This window comes from Hemiscyllium ocellatum, chromosome 31, assembly GCF_020745735.1.
Source record: "Hemiscyllium ocellatum isolate sHemOce1 chromosome 31, sHemOce1.pat.X.cur, whole genome shotgun sequence".
NCBI lineage: Eukaryota > Metazoa > Chordata > Chondrichthyes > Orectolobiformes > Hemiscylliidae > Hemiscyllium > Hemiscyllium ocellatum.
In genome coordinates, this window is record NC_083431.1 from 12,767,882 (window position 1) to 12,782,469 (window position 14,588).

Here is a 14,588-nt window from a genome sequence, read left to right on the forward strand (position 1 = left end):
ACAGAACGAAATCTCACCTTTCAGTTCAACTCGTCCATACCAACCAGATAGTCTAAATTAATCTACTCCCATTTGCCAACAGTTGGCCCATTTTCATCTAAACCCTTCCTATTCATGTACCCATCCATATGTCTCCACCACTTCCTCTGGCAGCTCATTCCATACACACACCACCCTCTGCGTGAAAAAGGTGCCCCTTAGGTCCCTTTCAAATCTTTCCTGTCATATCTTAGGCCTATGCTCTCTAGTTTTGGACTCTGCTATCCTGGGGAAAAGACCTGACTATTCACCCTGGTCACCACTCACTCCAGAGAAAATAGCCATAGCCTATTTAGCCTCTCCCTATAGCTCAAACCCTCCAACCCTGGCAATATCCTTTTGTATCTTTTCTGAACCCTTTCAATTTTCACATTTTTCCAATACCAAGGAGACCAGAATTGAAGGAGCAAATTACTGCAGATGCGGTAATCTGTCCTGAAAATAAAAATGCTGGGAATCACAACAGTCAAGCAGCATCTGTAGAGAGAGTAAGCTAACGTTTCGAGTCTAGATGACTTTTCATCAAACCTGCTGTGATTCCCAGCATTTTGTCTTCAGACCAGAATCAAATGCAGTATTCCAAAAGAAGCCTAACCAATGCCTCATACAGCTGCAAATGACCTCCGAATTCTGATATTCAATGCACTTACCAATAAAGGCAAGTGTACCAAATGCCTTTTTCTCTACCCTGTCTACCTTTATCCTCTTGTATGTTCCCAAAGTGGCCATTTTCTCTGGTGAGGAAGGGACATTGCAACCAAGCCCAATACATTCTGATTGACTTTAACCTGCAAAGATGGAGCATCCACATTAGTTAATTCAACATAGACAAGAGAATGTAACCTGCAATTTTCAATACTACAATGGATTTTTTTTTTACTTGACAGCTCAGTACCACCTTCTCAAGAGAAGTTAGAGATGGATAATAAATGTTGGACTTGCCAGCAATACTTGCAGCCTTTGAGTGATTTTAAAAAATGTTTAAACTATATTTCCACACTGAATTTAAGTGTATGTCCCTCTTATATATATTGGCAACAGCAAATGGTCAAGTTAAGTCAGAGAATTACTCACCCTCAATCAATCTCTTTCAGATTCACAACAAACAACTTAAATCAAATATTATTGTGCAAAACATTAGAAGCAATCCAACAAATTGCTTGAAAAACTTATAGCTATCTGCAAGATACCTGATCCTTATAATTTCCCTTGCATTTAGATCAGTCATTTCACTGCCACTGGGCAAATAGCCACACCCACAGGCAGTGGGTTCTTGGGAACACTTTAACTCAGCAAACTGGAGAGCTAAAAGAAGAGAATTAATAACCCTTGATCAATTTTTAAAGAATAAATTCACAATAAATGAATTTAAATAAAACCAAACAATATTGTGAAAAGATTTGGAAGCAACAGGCTTGAAAGACTTAGTTTTCAGGAAGGTATCTGATTCTTATAATTACCCTTATATTTAGATCAGTCATTTCATTGCCACTGGGCAAATGTCCACACCCACAGATCAGTTATGTACATAATGTCCCAGTTCTGTCTCACTCATCATAGCTGCATCTGCTGCATAAACTTACAGGAGTTTCAATTGGGGTTGATTAATTCCTCATTCATTGAAACAGAGATAGCTTGTCCTCAATTAACACTGAATTTCTATTTGGAATCTAGGATTTTGATCATTTCAAATCTATTAACATTTCCTTCTTTAAAATTAATTAATTTCTTGTTGAATCTAATGCATCTTATTTTGAAAAGAAAGTTCCACACTAGATATTTCAATAGGACAGAACAAAACACATTTTCTCCAACATTTCTGTACTGTTCTTTGTGACAACAATCTAAAACATGCCAAAGCAATATAGTGCAGATATTGGAAATTTAAAACAAAAACAGAAATTGTTGAAAATATTTAGCAGGCCAGGCATGCACCTGTGAGCAGAGCAACAGAGTTAACGTCTCAGCGCTGTTCAGTAAATCCAAACTATAAACTCTATTTTTACTCTCTCTCCAGATGTTCCCTGACACAGTATTTCCAATATTTTCTGTTTTCATTTCTAAAATGAATGTCATTGTTCCTCCAAATGTCTGCATTCACAAGGCTTTAACTGTTCCCTCTTTGTAAAGGCAGCGTTCTCCAAACACATCACAAATGTTATCCAAAGCATGCGATGGCCACGGATAGAGTCAGAGATACACAGCACAGAAACAGACCCTTTGGTCCAATTTGTGCATGCCAACCAGATAGCCTATATAAATCTAGTCCCATTTGGCAGCATTTGGCCCATATCCCCCCCCAACCCTTCCTATTCAAAAACCCATCCAGATGTCTTTTAAAGGTTGTAATCGTACCAGCCTCTACCATTTCCTCTAGCAGCTCTTTCCATAAATACACCAATCTCTGCATGAAAAAGTTGCCCCTTAGGTTCCTTTTACATCTTTCCCTCTCACTTTATACCTATACCATCTAGTTTTGGACCCCCCCACCCCAGGGAAAAGACCTTGCCTATTTACCCTATTGAGGGGGATACCACCACATTCTCAAGACCAATTAAGGAATAGGCAATAAGTACTGTTTCAGCCAGCACCTCCCACGTCCCACGGGCGAATTAATTTTTTTAAAAATCGCATGTTTGGTGATCCTGTCATTTGAGGCTCTGTCTATGCTTCAGATATAAGTAAAGGGTCTCATGGCACTATTCCAACAAAACACAGATTACAAAAAGCATACCATCTTATTATTAATGTTGTGGAGGTGCTGGACTGGGATGGACAAAGTTAAAAATCACACAACACCAGGTTATGGTCCAACAGGTTTATTTGGAAGTACTAGCTTTCAGAGCTCTAGTGAAGGAGCAGCACCCTCAAAGCTAGTACTTCCAAATTAACCTGTTAGACAATAACCTGGTGTTGCGAGATTCTTATCTTATTAAGACATTGCTTTTTGTGGGAGTTTGCTCTCAGTTGATGCCCTAATTCCTACAAGTGTGTGCATGTGAAATGAAACAAAAACAATGTGGCTGTCGCTGGCTCGGCCAGCTTTTATTGCCTGTATCCATTTGCCCGAGAAGGTAGGGTAAACTGGATTATTGAACCACTGCAGTCCATGGAGTGTAGGTGCACCATATTGCTGACAGGAAGAGATTTTAATTGGGGTCAACGAGAAAACAGTGATATAGTTCAATGTTTGGATGTATGAGACTTGGAGGGAAATTTGAAGGGTGGTGGTATTTGCATGCATCGGGTACCCTTGTTCTTCCAATGGTAGGGTTCACAGGTAGTTAGCTGGTTCTAAAATATTTTGAATGTACTGAATTCATGAATGGTGTTACAGAAATACGTTATTTTTCATTTGAGGCAACATATTACATCCACATTAGCTAAAGAAAATTTTCCCAATCTTTTCCTTTTTGCAGTTGTATTAACTTTATTTACATCTGTCCAGTCAATCCCAACTAGAGCTGAAAATGTGTTGCTGGTTAAAGCGCAGCAGGTCAGGCAGCATCCAAGGAACAGGAAATTTGACGTTTCGGGCATAAGCCCTTCATCAGGAATGAGGAAAGTGCGTCCAGCAGGCTAAGATAAAAGGTAGGGAGGAGGGACTTGGGGGAGGGGCGATGGAGATGTGATAGGTGGAAGGAGGTCAAGGTGAGGGTGATAGGCCGGAGTGGGGTGGGGGCGGAGAGGTCAGGAAGAATCCCAACCAGAGGCAACATTCTACCCTAACTTCTTCTAAAGCCATTCAGAATTTGAAATCTCAGGTGAATTGTCTAATAGTCTTCTATACTCTAGTGGAAATATTCACTATATTTCATCAAATGGAAGGACAATGAATTGTTAATGTTTATTGTACTCTTCCCATCTCCTTTACATTTTCCCCTTGTGTTTTCAGTCCTTCACTGCAACTTAAAATACTCATGGACCATTTAGTCCATTGTGCCTGCACCTATTTTATTACCTCGTGCCAATCTCCCTCCCTTATCTCCACACAATTTCTATCCAAACAATTATTCAATGCCGAGAGTGTGGTGCTGGAAAAGCATAGCAGATCAGGCAGCATTCAAGGAGCAGGAGATTAGACATTTCGGGCATAAGCCCTTCAGCGAATGAGGCTTGTGAGTCGGGGGCAGAGTGATAAATGGGGGGGCGGGGGGGGGGGGGGGGGGGGGGATTGGGGAGAGGCATTTGGGAAAGCAATAGGTGGATGAAGGTGAGGGAGAAGCTGATAGGTAAGTGGGGGCCATGATGGGCAGGTCTAGAGGACTGTGCCGAGTCCGAGGCTTGGGACTGGGATAATGTAGGAGGAAGAGAAATCAGGAAACTCCCTCTCCCACTCCTTTGAAGTGTTCAGCCACAGGCGGTGGGGTTGGTGGGTGCAGATGTCCAGAGATGTTCTGAGGTTCAGTTAGCGAACGTGCTGTAAGACCTATGATCCAGTTAGCGGATACCCTGTTTTACGTATCCACCAACCCCACCGTCCTGTGGCCGAACACTTCAACTCCCCCTCCATCAAGTCTTGGGGCTCCTCCAAGCAGTGAACACCCGACGCCTGGAGAATGAAGGCCTCATATTCTGCCTTGGAACACTGCAACCACATAGGATAAATATGGATTTCATCAGCTTCCTCATCTCCCCTCCTCCCACATTATCCCAGTTCCAAGCCTCCAACTCAGCACTGCCCTCCAGACCTGTCCATTACTGCCCCCCTCTGACCTATCACCTTCTCCCTCACCTTCACCCATCTCACTTTCCCAGTTACCTACCCCCAACCCCTACCTCCTCTCATTTATCTCTCAGCCCTGACCCACATGCTTCATTCCTGATGAAAGACTGATGCTTGAAACATTGATTCTCCTGCTCTTCAGATGCTGCCTGACCTGCTGTGCTTTTCCAGCACCATACTCTCGACTCTGACCTCCAGCATCGCAATCCTCACTTTCTCCTACTCATGCATTACCCTCTGGAATATTTCAATTGAGCATGCCTCCACCACATTTACAGGCAGTGGATTCCATTTCTTAAATGAAAAAGCTTTTCTTTATTTCACCCGTGTCACATGCCTTGAAATCTATGCCCTCTTATTGTGTTCTTTCTCTTACAGTGGAATTAGCCTCTCATCTACTCTACACAGCCCGCTCACAATTTTGAAAACCTCTATCAAAATATCCTCTAAACCTCCTTCTCTTCAAGGAGATGAACTCCAACTATTTTAGAGGGATTTGAACCTTGTAGCTCCTTCACCTTCATATACTGTCTTGTAACCTCCTTCTTTTCAAACTGACACTGGCAGTCATGCCTTCTATTGCCTAGCATGTTAATGTGTAATTACCCCACTCTCCCTCAAATGTTTCCTCTTTGACCAAGCTCTGTCACCTCATGCAATTTTTCCTCCTTTGAACTGGCATCTTGTTTGTCTGTATCTGTTTTTGCAATCAGTCACAAAATTATACAGCACAAAAGGAAGCCATTTGCCCCATCTGCCCTAAGTATCGTGGATGATTTGCTTTCATTCCGGTTCGATGACTCCTGAGTTGGATACTAAGTCTAACGCACGACCATCAAAACTCTTCCATCTGTGAGCAATTGGTGCTTGAAAGTTCAAACACAGATCAATTATGTAAATATTTGTGTGCTCTCTCCAATGTTCCAACTCACCTCTGCATATTCACAATGGAGACATTGAATCATAGAGACGTACAGCACAAGTTTGCTGCTTTTTCTGTCTGGCCAGGAACTGACCTGAGTCAGCGGTATAGGCAGAAGTGGGTACTGCAGATGTTGGAGATTAGAGTCAAGATTAGAGTCATGCTGGAAAAGCACCGCAGGACAGGCGGCATCCAAGGAGCAGGAAAATCAACGTTTCAGGCAAAAGCCCTTCATCCTGAAACATCCATTTTCCTTGTCCTCGGATGTTGCCTGACCTGCTGTGCTTTTCCAGCACCACTCTAATCTTGACATGAGTCAGTAATATGTTTAACCAGGAATGCTTTGAATGATCTGATCTACTATGATTGAATCCGCTCTTTGAAAGAGCTGTATATTGGTCCCATTCCCATGGCCCTAACTTATCATTCTTACATTTCCTTCCCCACAACAAAGTTGGGGTGTTATAGGTGATTTACAAATGAAATGCTGTTAGTGTGATTGACCCCTGTCCCTGGGGACAAAAGTGAGAGTCATAAACATAGAAAAAAGGACCTTTGCCTCAAGTCTGCACTGGTCATAAACAACTAACTGTTCTGGAGACATTCCATGGACATGAGTCATTACCATTTGGGAATGGAAGAGTAAAAAACACAACAAAACCTCACCACAGCTTGTTTCTCATAATGCAAAGAATTTCAAGAAGCAAGTTAGGAGACATGTTCTAGCTGATAATGGAATACTAAAAATTGCACATTGGAAATTAGAGGCCATAGTTTACAACAATCCTTTAAAAAGTGGAAATGTCAATAAGTCTTTTAAAAACTGGGGTGGGGAGTCAGAGTTCCCTACCAGAAACAGTGGTAGTGGGAACAGTATGTGTTAAAAGAGTTAGAACTACAAAAGATAATAGGGGTGACTTTATAGAGGTTTACAAAATTATGAGGGGCATGGACAGGGTAAATAGGTAAAGTCTTTTCCCTGGGGTCAGGGAGTCCAGAACTAGAGGGCATAGATTTAGGGTGAGAGGGGAAAAATATAAAAGAGACCAACAGGGCAACTCTTTTCAGAGGGTGGTACGTGTATGGAGTGAGCTGCCAGAGGATGTGGTGAAGGCTGGTACAACTGCAACATTTAGGAGACACTTGGATAGGTATATGAATAGGAAGGGTTTGGAGGGAAATGGGCCAGGTGCTGGCAGGTGGGACTATTTTGGGTTGGGCTATCTGGTCAGGTTGGACTGAAGGGTCTGTTTCCATGCTGTACATCGCTATGACTAAGTCACTAGTGCTTCCTAATTGGTATGCTCTAGTCCTTGATCCTTCCAGTATGACAGCTGGAGAAGAGCAGAGTTCTTTCAAGTCTCAAGATGTACTAGACAATAGGTACAGCAGTAGGCCATTCTGCCCTTCGAGCCTGCACTACCATTCAATGTCATCATGGCTAATCATCCTTAATCAGTACTACTGGCTAAACAGCCCCCTTCTGTCATGTGGAAGGCAGATTCTCAGTGCAGAATACCTCCAAGTAAGAGCATTAACATAGAATCAATTTCCTTCTACATAGACGAATGTATAATGTTACAGCCTTTGCAAATAGCCTGTTTTTTTGTAAATATTACACTGCAACACTGAACTCTCTATAGCATTGAGTTATATCGACCTTTCTAGTGACCAGACAACTTCTCAAACTTTCAAGCCACTAGCTGCACCACTGTGAACATATGTAAATACTGTAAGAGTTGCTCTGCATATTTAAATGCTGTAAATGTTGCTCTACATACTTGCACAACTATGCAAAAAAAACCTCCCCAATATACAATTCCCTTGACACTCATTTTCACCTCCTTTACCTTAACTCCACTACTTCTGCTGGCTTTCCCCACCAGCTACAGACTCGTGCTCGAGCGCACGTACTCACCTGAGGGGGAGGGGGTGGGGGCACGGCTCCGCTGGGCGGGGACGGGGCAGCCCTGACGTCATGACGTTGTCCAGGCGGTGCCAGAGCCGGCCGGCGGCCATTTTGAGACACCCGAAGGTATATGAGTGGCTCGAGCAAGACGCTCGGTTTATTCAGTGCTCGTCCTCTTCCGAGCAGTAGACGTACCGTCAAACTCTTTTTTTTTAAAAATCAAGCCACAGCGGCGAGAACGGTTAATCCAGTTCGAATTCATTCCAAGTTCCCACTTGGGAAGAAAAAAAATCCGGGCGGGTTTTATTTTTAATTTTAAAGCCGGCCAGCTGCCCCGGTACCGCCAGCTTTTCGATTTGTTTTTCTCCCCCGCGTAGCCGCTCTGTTGAAGGGGAGGGAAAAGGAAAACTCTCTCGGCATCGCTGATTTCCAGAGATCGTATCGTGTCCGCCTTAGATGGCCAGCTTCCCAGAATTTGTCAACGAGAATGAAATAGGTAAGTTCGCGGGAGTGGGTGGGTCGGTGGGCAATGGGCGAGGGGTGACCGCCCAGCGCTGGTTGGAACTGGATCCCAGCCAGGGGCGGGGTACACTCCCCCCACCCACGTGCCGCGGGGCTGCCATGGGAACTCGAGCAGGGCCTGCACAGCCACGTTTTATTTTGGTGGGGTGGGGTGTAAGTTTACTTTTTATTGGTTGTGGGGGAAGGTGGGGCGAAGGCTTTACTCGAATCTTTTTAATTGCACCAAGGGGCCAAGAAACGCCTTAATTTGGTGGAATGCTTCCCCGCTGACAAACGTGAATTCCTTATCCCTGCTTTTGTGCAGTTTGGATCTTGGTTTGAAAGTGAAATGCTATTTGGCTGTCAAAAGTTACCACCCCCCCTCCCCCGACTAATTGTTCTTTGACATTAGTTAATGCCCCTGTTACTTTTCTGTGCCTTTCAAGTCTTCACTCTGTAGTGTATAGTACAAAAATTCTCTCCAAGTTTAAGATAAGCTGTAGTGTTGAAATTCACCAGGCTATTGTCTGTATTTAGAAACATTTTGGATTAATATTTCTTATCATTTTCTGCTCTTGAAAATACAATTTAAAAAAAACTCTTGAAAGTGAATCAACTTAGTACAAAATATTACTGGTGGTTTATTATTGAAATCTAACCTGGAGTGTGGACTTTAGTGAGATTTTTAAAACATATATTTGGAAGGATATTGTTTGCTGTTATGCTGACGTGGTATTGAGACTTCATTATTGAATCACTCGGTTTAATTAATGCAAGATACTTGTCTGTGGTCAATCTGAAACTGACCCTTGACCTTTTTATTGAATTTTCACTGAACATTTCTTAACTATTTATCTGCTGTCCACTCTCTCTCCTCCTCTCTTCCACTTACAAACAAAAGTTCTTTAGGAGCACTCTCTTTGTACCTTTGACAGTTTTGTCTTTCCTCGGCTCTTGTGTTAATTCCCACCCGGACTCTGCCACCTTGCTTGCTTTTAATACCACACTTTTGATTAATCTTTGGTCATGCACTGAGTCATGCTTTCCAAGTCTTCGTGCCTACCCCTTTTCTATTAAGAGCATATTCTCATTTCATGAAGTTTGGTCTGGTCAATGTCCAATTTGTTTTCCTCTGTAGTAGAAATCATATACGATCATAAGCCTTTAAAAATGTATCTTGCTTTTGGCGTTCACTCAATCCACCTTTTACAAAAAGTCCATGACTAGAAAATGTCCTTGCGTTTATATCCTGCAGTGCCAACCATGCTCCCACAGTTGTTGCTGTCATTAGCATAAAACTCTTTTGCTTGATCAGCTTGGAGATAGACTCCTCGTGAGCAGGGTTGACTACTTAGACGGAATCTGCGAAGAAGTTTGCTGTGGCCAAGAGTTGCAATGTGGCCCCAATTTATTGTAAACACAGCGAAGCCTCCAGAAGGAGTCATTTCCCCTCCGGCTACTTTTAACCATTTAAGACTGTATACTAATGATAGTTTTAAATATATTGTGGTGCGGTAGCACCTTCACTTATAAAATAAATTTAAGTTCTGTGGTTGGTGGTAATCTGCACAAGCAGCAAACGATAGTTGTTTGAAGGCATTTCTGTATATATTCCTCTATTTCACATCAAAAGTAAAGTATTGCAAAGGTAGTGTTCATATAGAATATGAAAATTTGTATCCTGTATTATTTGTGCCGAGCAAAGTGATTACATTAGGTTTAAAGCTCATTGTTGTTATGAAGTTTCAGCTGGGGCCAGTCAGAGATCTTCATGGTTTCTACATAAATGCTGTGAGGTGGCCTTGAACATGAAAGGGAGTGTGGTTTGGTTGTATCAGTACAATGGCTTGTTGCATTGTGGTATCATGCATTGGTGTTACAAATGATGTACGTCAATAGATGAAGCATACAGCTGGTTGGCTCACTTTCTGATATGTTAGTAGCATGATTTGTCATTCTGGCCAGTGTTTAATATGTATTTGGATGAGAATAAGAAATTGGTGTACCCTTGGCCAACTACAAATTGAAGTACTGATCCCATGATGCATTTATTTAAAAGCATTCTTCCATGGATGCTGGAAATCTTGAGGGGAAAAAAAGTGCTGGACATGTATAAGAATTCTGGTAAAAATCAGAGCAGAGTGAAAGAGTTCATGTTTTGTCTCAAATGCAGTTCTTCAGAACAAGTGGTTTACCATGTGATACAGTTTATTATTGTGTGTGAGAAATGGAGAAAGGTGCCCAGTGGTGTTCCACAGGGGTCAGTGGTGGGACCATTTTGTTTGTAATATACATAAATGATCTGGAAGGGGGCACTGTTGGCATGATCAGCAAGTTTGCAGATGACGCAAAGATTGGTGCAGTAGCAGAAAGCATAAGGGACTATCAAAAGAATACCGTTGAATATAGATAGACTGGAGAGTTGGGCGGAGAAGTAGCAGATGGAGTTCAATCCAGACAAATGTGAAGTGATGCATTTAGGCAAGTCTAATTCTAGAGCAAATTATGCAATGAATGGAAGAGCCTTGGGAAAAGTTGATGGGCAGAGAGATCTGGGTGTGCAGGTCCATTGTACCCTGAAGGTTGCTGCCCAGCTGGATAGAGTGGTCAAGAAGGCATATAGTACGCTTGCCTTCATTGGACGGAGTATTGAGTATAAGAGCTGGCAAGTCATGTTAAAATTGTACAAGATGTTGGTTCAGCTGCATTTAGAATACTGTGTAGAGTTCTGGTCACCACATTACCAAAAGGATGTGGAAGCTTTGGAGAGGATGTTGTCTGGCATGGAAGGTGCTAGCTATGAAGATAGGTTGAGTAGATTAGGTTTGTTTTCGTTAGAAAAAAGAAGATTATGGGGAGACCTGATTGATGTTTACAGAATCAGGAAGAGTATAGACAGGGTGGATAGAGATAAGCTTTTTCCCAGCGCGAAGGATTCAATAATGCGAGGTCATGATTTTAAGGTGAGAGGTGAAAAGTTTAAGGGGGATACACGCGGCAAGTACTTTACACATAGGGTGGTGGGTGTCTGGAACACGTTGCCGGCAGAGGTGGTAGCGGCAGGCACGGTAGCTTCATTTAGGATGCATCTGGACAGATGAGTGAGTAGGTGGGGAGCAGAGGGATGCAGATGCTTAGGAATTGGGTGACAGTTTAGACAGTAGATTTGGATTGGGTCAGGCTTGGAGGGCCGTAGGCCTGTTCGTGGGCTGTAAATTTTCTTTGTTCTATATACCTTAACTTTACATACATGAGTTTTTTTGTCAAATGATGGGATGCCCAAGCCAATTATCTGTTGACTTTAGAAATTGTTGCACTATATTGGTCTCCAAAAACTAGTTAACATATAGAAGTAATTGTTATCTGTTTAGTTGTCAAAAAATCTATATCCATTGTGCAATTTTGAAGACGTCCAGGAAAATAGTAAGATTCTGGAACTACTGCAGTAGTTGTAGTGCATAGTGTAAACATCAGAGATCACTAGCTAAGTGTTTTGAGGGAGAGATGAATACATTAGGTGCTTTTAAGTGAGAAAAGATGAGGCTCAAATAGTGCATGAACTGCTTGGACTAAATGGCTTGGCTTTAGGTATGATAACATTTAATATTTTATTGGTAAATGTTTCATTTCCAGGTGCCAATTCAAGGTCCTTGCAAGCATTGACCAGACTTTCATTCCAGTTGCTGAATTTTTTTTGTCTTATTAGTTTTGCTGTGTTGCAGTATGAACCGGAGTTGCCATTTTCTGCCCAAGACTTAGTCACAGAATCATAAAGTTATATAGCATGGAAACAGAGCCTTCGGTCTAACTCGTCCATGCCAACCAGATATCCTAAATTAGTCTAGTCCCACTTGTCAGTATTTGGCCCATATCCCTCTAAACCCTTCCAATTCATGTACCCATCCAGATGCCTTTTACGTGTTATAATTGTACCTGCCTCTATCACTTCCTCTGGCAGCTCATTCCATACACTCATCACCTTCTGAAAAAGTTGTCCTTCAGGCTCCTTTTAAATCTGGAGACCAGAATTGTGCTTGGTATTCCAGTAGTGGCCTAACTGATGTCCAGTACAGCTGCAACATGACCTCCTAATTCCTATGCTCAATGTACTGACCAAAAAAGGCAAGCATACCAAACATCACCTTCACTACTCTATCTACCTGTGACTTTACTTTCAAGGAGATATGAACCTGTGCTCCAAGATCTTTGTTCAGCAGCACACCCTAGGACCTTACCATTTAGTGTATAAGTCCTGTCCTGATTTGTTTTTCCAAAATGTAGCATCTCTCATTTATCCAAATGAAACTCCATTTGCTACTCTTCTGCCTATTGGCTCATCTGATCAAGATCCCGTTGTACTCAGGTAACCTTCACTGTCCACTGCACCTCCAATTTTGGTGTCATCTGCAAACTTGCTAACCATACCTGCTTTGTTCACATCCACATCATTGGACCCAACACTAATCCTTTGTGCATACCCCTAGTCGAAGTCTGAAAAGCAACCCTGCACCACCACTGTCTTTTACGTTTGAGTCGTTCTGTATCCATTTGGTTAGTTCTTTTTGTATTCCATGTGATCTAACTGTTTAACCAGTTTACCATAAAGAACCTTGTCAAATGCCTTACTGAATTCCACCTCACCTCCGCTACTCTGCTTTCTTCAATCCTCTTTATTATTTAAAAAATCTCAATCAAATTAGTGACACATTTTCCCATGCACAAAGCCATGTTGACTATTCCTAATCAGTCTTGCCTTTCCTCAGGATTGCCTCCAGCAACTTGCCCACCACTGACGTCAAGCTTACCAGTCTATAGTTCTCTGGCTTTTCCTGATCTCCTTTCTTAAATAGTGGCACCACGTTAGCCAACCTCCAGTCTACCGGCACCTCACCTGTGGCGAGCGATGATACAAATATCGCAAAGGGTCGAGCAACCATTTCACTAACTTCCCACAGAGTTCTAGAACACCTAATCAAGTCCTAGGGATTTATTGATCGTTATGCATTTTAAGACATCTGGCACTACCACCTCTGTAATATGGACTTTTTGAAGGGGTTGCTGTTTACCAATGAACCTTGTTTATCCAGCATTCGATTGTCCAAATATTGAATTATATGACAAGATCACAAGGTCCCAATACTTAGCTAATCCATATTATCCGGATTTAATACTGCCCGCCTGTGTCCTTCCGCTAAACATGGTTCCTCTGTTCTTCTCCATTTTCTCTAACTTCTATATGCTTATTCACAGTAAATGCTTGTGCATAATATTTGTTTAGTCTAGGCAGGGCGAGGGCAGTTTTGTATGTCCAGCAGGTGTATCTTGCAGCATGTCATTGAGTGTTGTGCAGATGATTCACTGATTAATCTGAACATGTCTTTGTTCTTTTTCTGATCTGTCTTGCCCTGATTAAAGTCCTGCCTGTGGCTTCTCCTTGGTAGTTTCTGAAGTTGTGCTAAATAAAACTGTACTTTTTAATTGGTGTTGTCTTCTCGAAGTTGAATGTTGCCTTGTTTTTATTTACAGCACAGGCCCGGCTTATTGCTGACCTTTGGGCACCTGTTGCCCCATTTGAGCAAAAGTCTGGCCGTGAAACCTGGACTGTGGCTTTTGCACCTGATGGCTCATATTTTGCTTGGTCGAAAGGACATCGTGTAGTAAAGTTGGTTCCTTGGTCTCTGTGTGAAAATAAGTGAGTACTCTTTCGCTAGACAATACCTTAAAGTTCAGTTTCAAAACAAGTTCTCTAATTTAGTGTTGAGACATTGTTATTAATTCTTGATGAAGGGCTTTTGTCTGAAATGTTGATTTTCTTGCTCCTCAGACGCTGCCTGACTTGCTGTGCTTTTCCAGCACCACACACTCAACATTGTCATTAATTGTAAAGTGCATGAGGTTTTAGGACATGAACTCCTCCATCAAGAGGAAGTCTTCCTTTGTGATTCCTTTCATTACTTTAAGGACAGGTTTGCCTTTCAATTTGAACATGCAGAGTCAAATGTCAATTTTGTTACCTAAACCTAATTAGGAACAATGTTATTATTTTTAATAAATAATACCTACCTTGCTAAATTGTTTTACCAAACATGATCAGGCACCCTTACAAATAAGTATTAGTTGGAAGGAAAGAGCATTGCAGATTTGAATTGATGTCATTCTAATTCAAGGTAGTCAGCTAGTGATAAAATTATGGCGTTGAGTCAGTTCATTCCTTGTCATCGGTGAATACTGTGCAGTTCTCATAAACATGTTAGTTACTTGCATGAAGATGGATATTTACCAGCAGCTACTAAATTGATTATAAGGTAGCTATGTATTATTTTGAAAAAGGAAAAGTTTAGGCTGAAGCAATAGGATCTTATTTCACAAAGACAAAAACAAAACCAAAGAAATATGAAACAAAAATTGAAGTTGCTGGAAAAACACTGCAGGTCCAGCAGCATCTGTGGAAAGAAAGATGTTAACGTTTTGGATCTGATAACCCTTCTTCA

At 41.8% G+C, this 14,588-nt stretch overlaps 2 protein-coding genes across 5 annotated transcripts in view; one reads left to right on the forward strand and one right to left on the reverse strand.

Annotated features, from left to right (window-relative positions):
* The window catches only part of LOC132830553 (uncharacterized), a 20,547-nt gene extending 12,302 nt beyond the window's left edge, over positions 1 to 8,245 (reverse strand). For all 3 annotated transcript variants that reach the window (XR_009646387.1, XM_060848339.1, XM_060848338.1), the window contains exon 1: positions 7,606 to 8,245. Coding sequence is in view for 1 of the 3 variants with exons in the window: in XM_060848339.1 (XP_060704322.1) it covers positions 7,606 to 7,706 (101 nt within the window). In the remaining 2 variants the exon portion in view is untranslated. The remainder of the gene's footprint in view (positions 1 to 7,605) is intronic.
* wsb1 (WD repeat and SOCS box containing 1) overlaps positions 7,696 to 14,588 on the forward strand; it is a 23,600-nt gene continuing 16,707 nt past the window's right edge. The window contains exons 1-2 of one of the 2 annotated variants that reach the window (XM_060848337.1): positions 7,696 to 8,092; positions 13,624 to 13,789. In XM_060848337.1, the coding sequence (XP_060704320.1) occupies positions 8,053 to 8,092; positions 13,624 to 13,789 (206 nt within the window). In that variant the 5' untranslated portion in view covers positions 7,696 to 8,052. The remainder of the gene's footprint in view (positions 8,093 to 13,623; positions 13,790 to 14,588) is intronic. The other variant, XM_060848336.1, reaches the window with a different exon arrangement.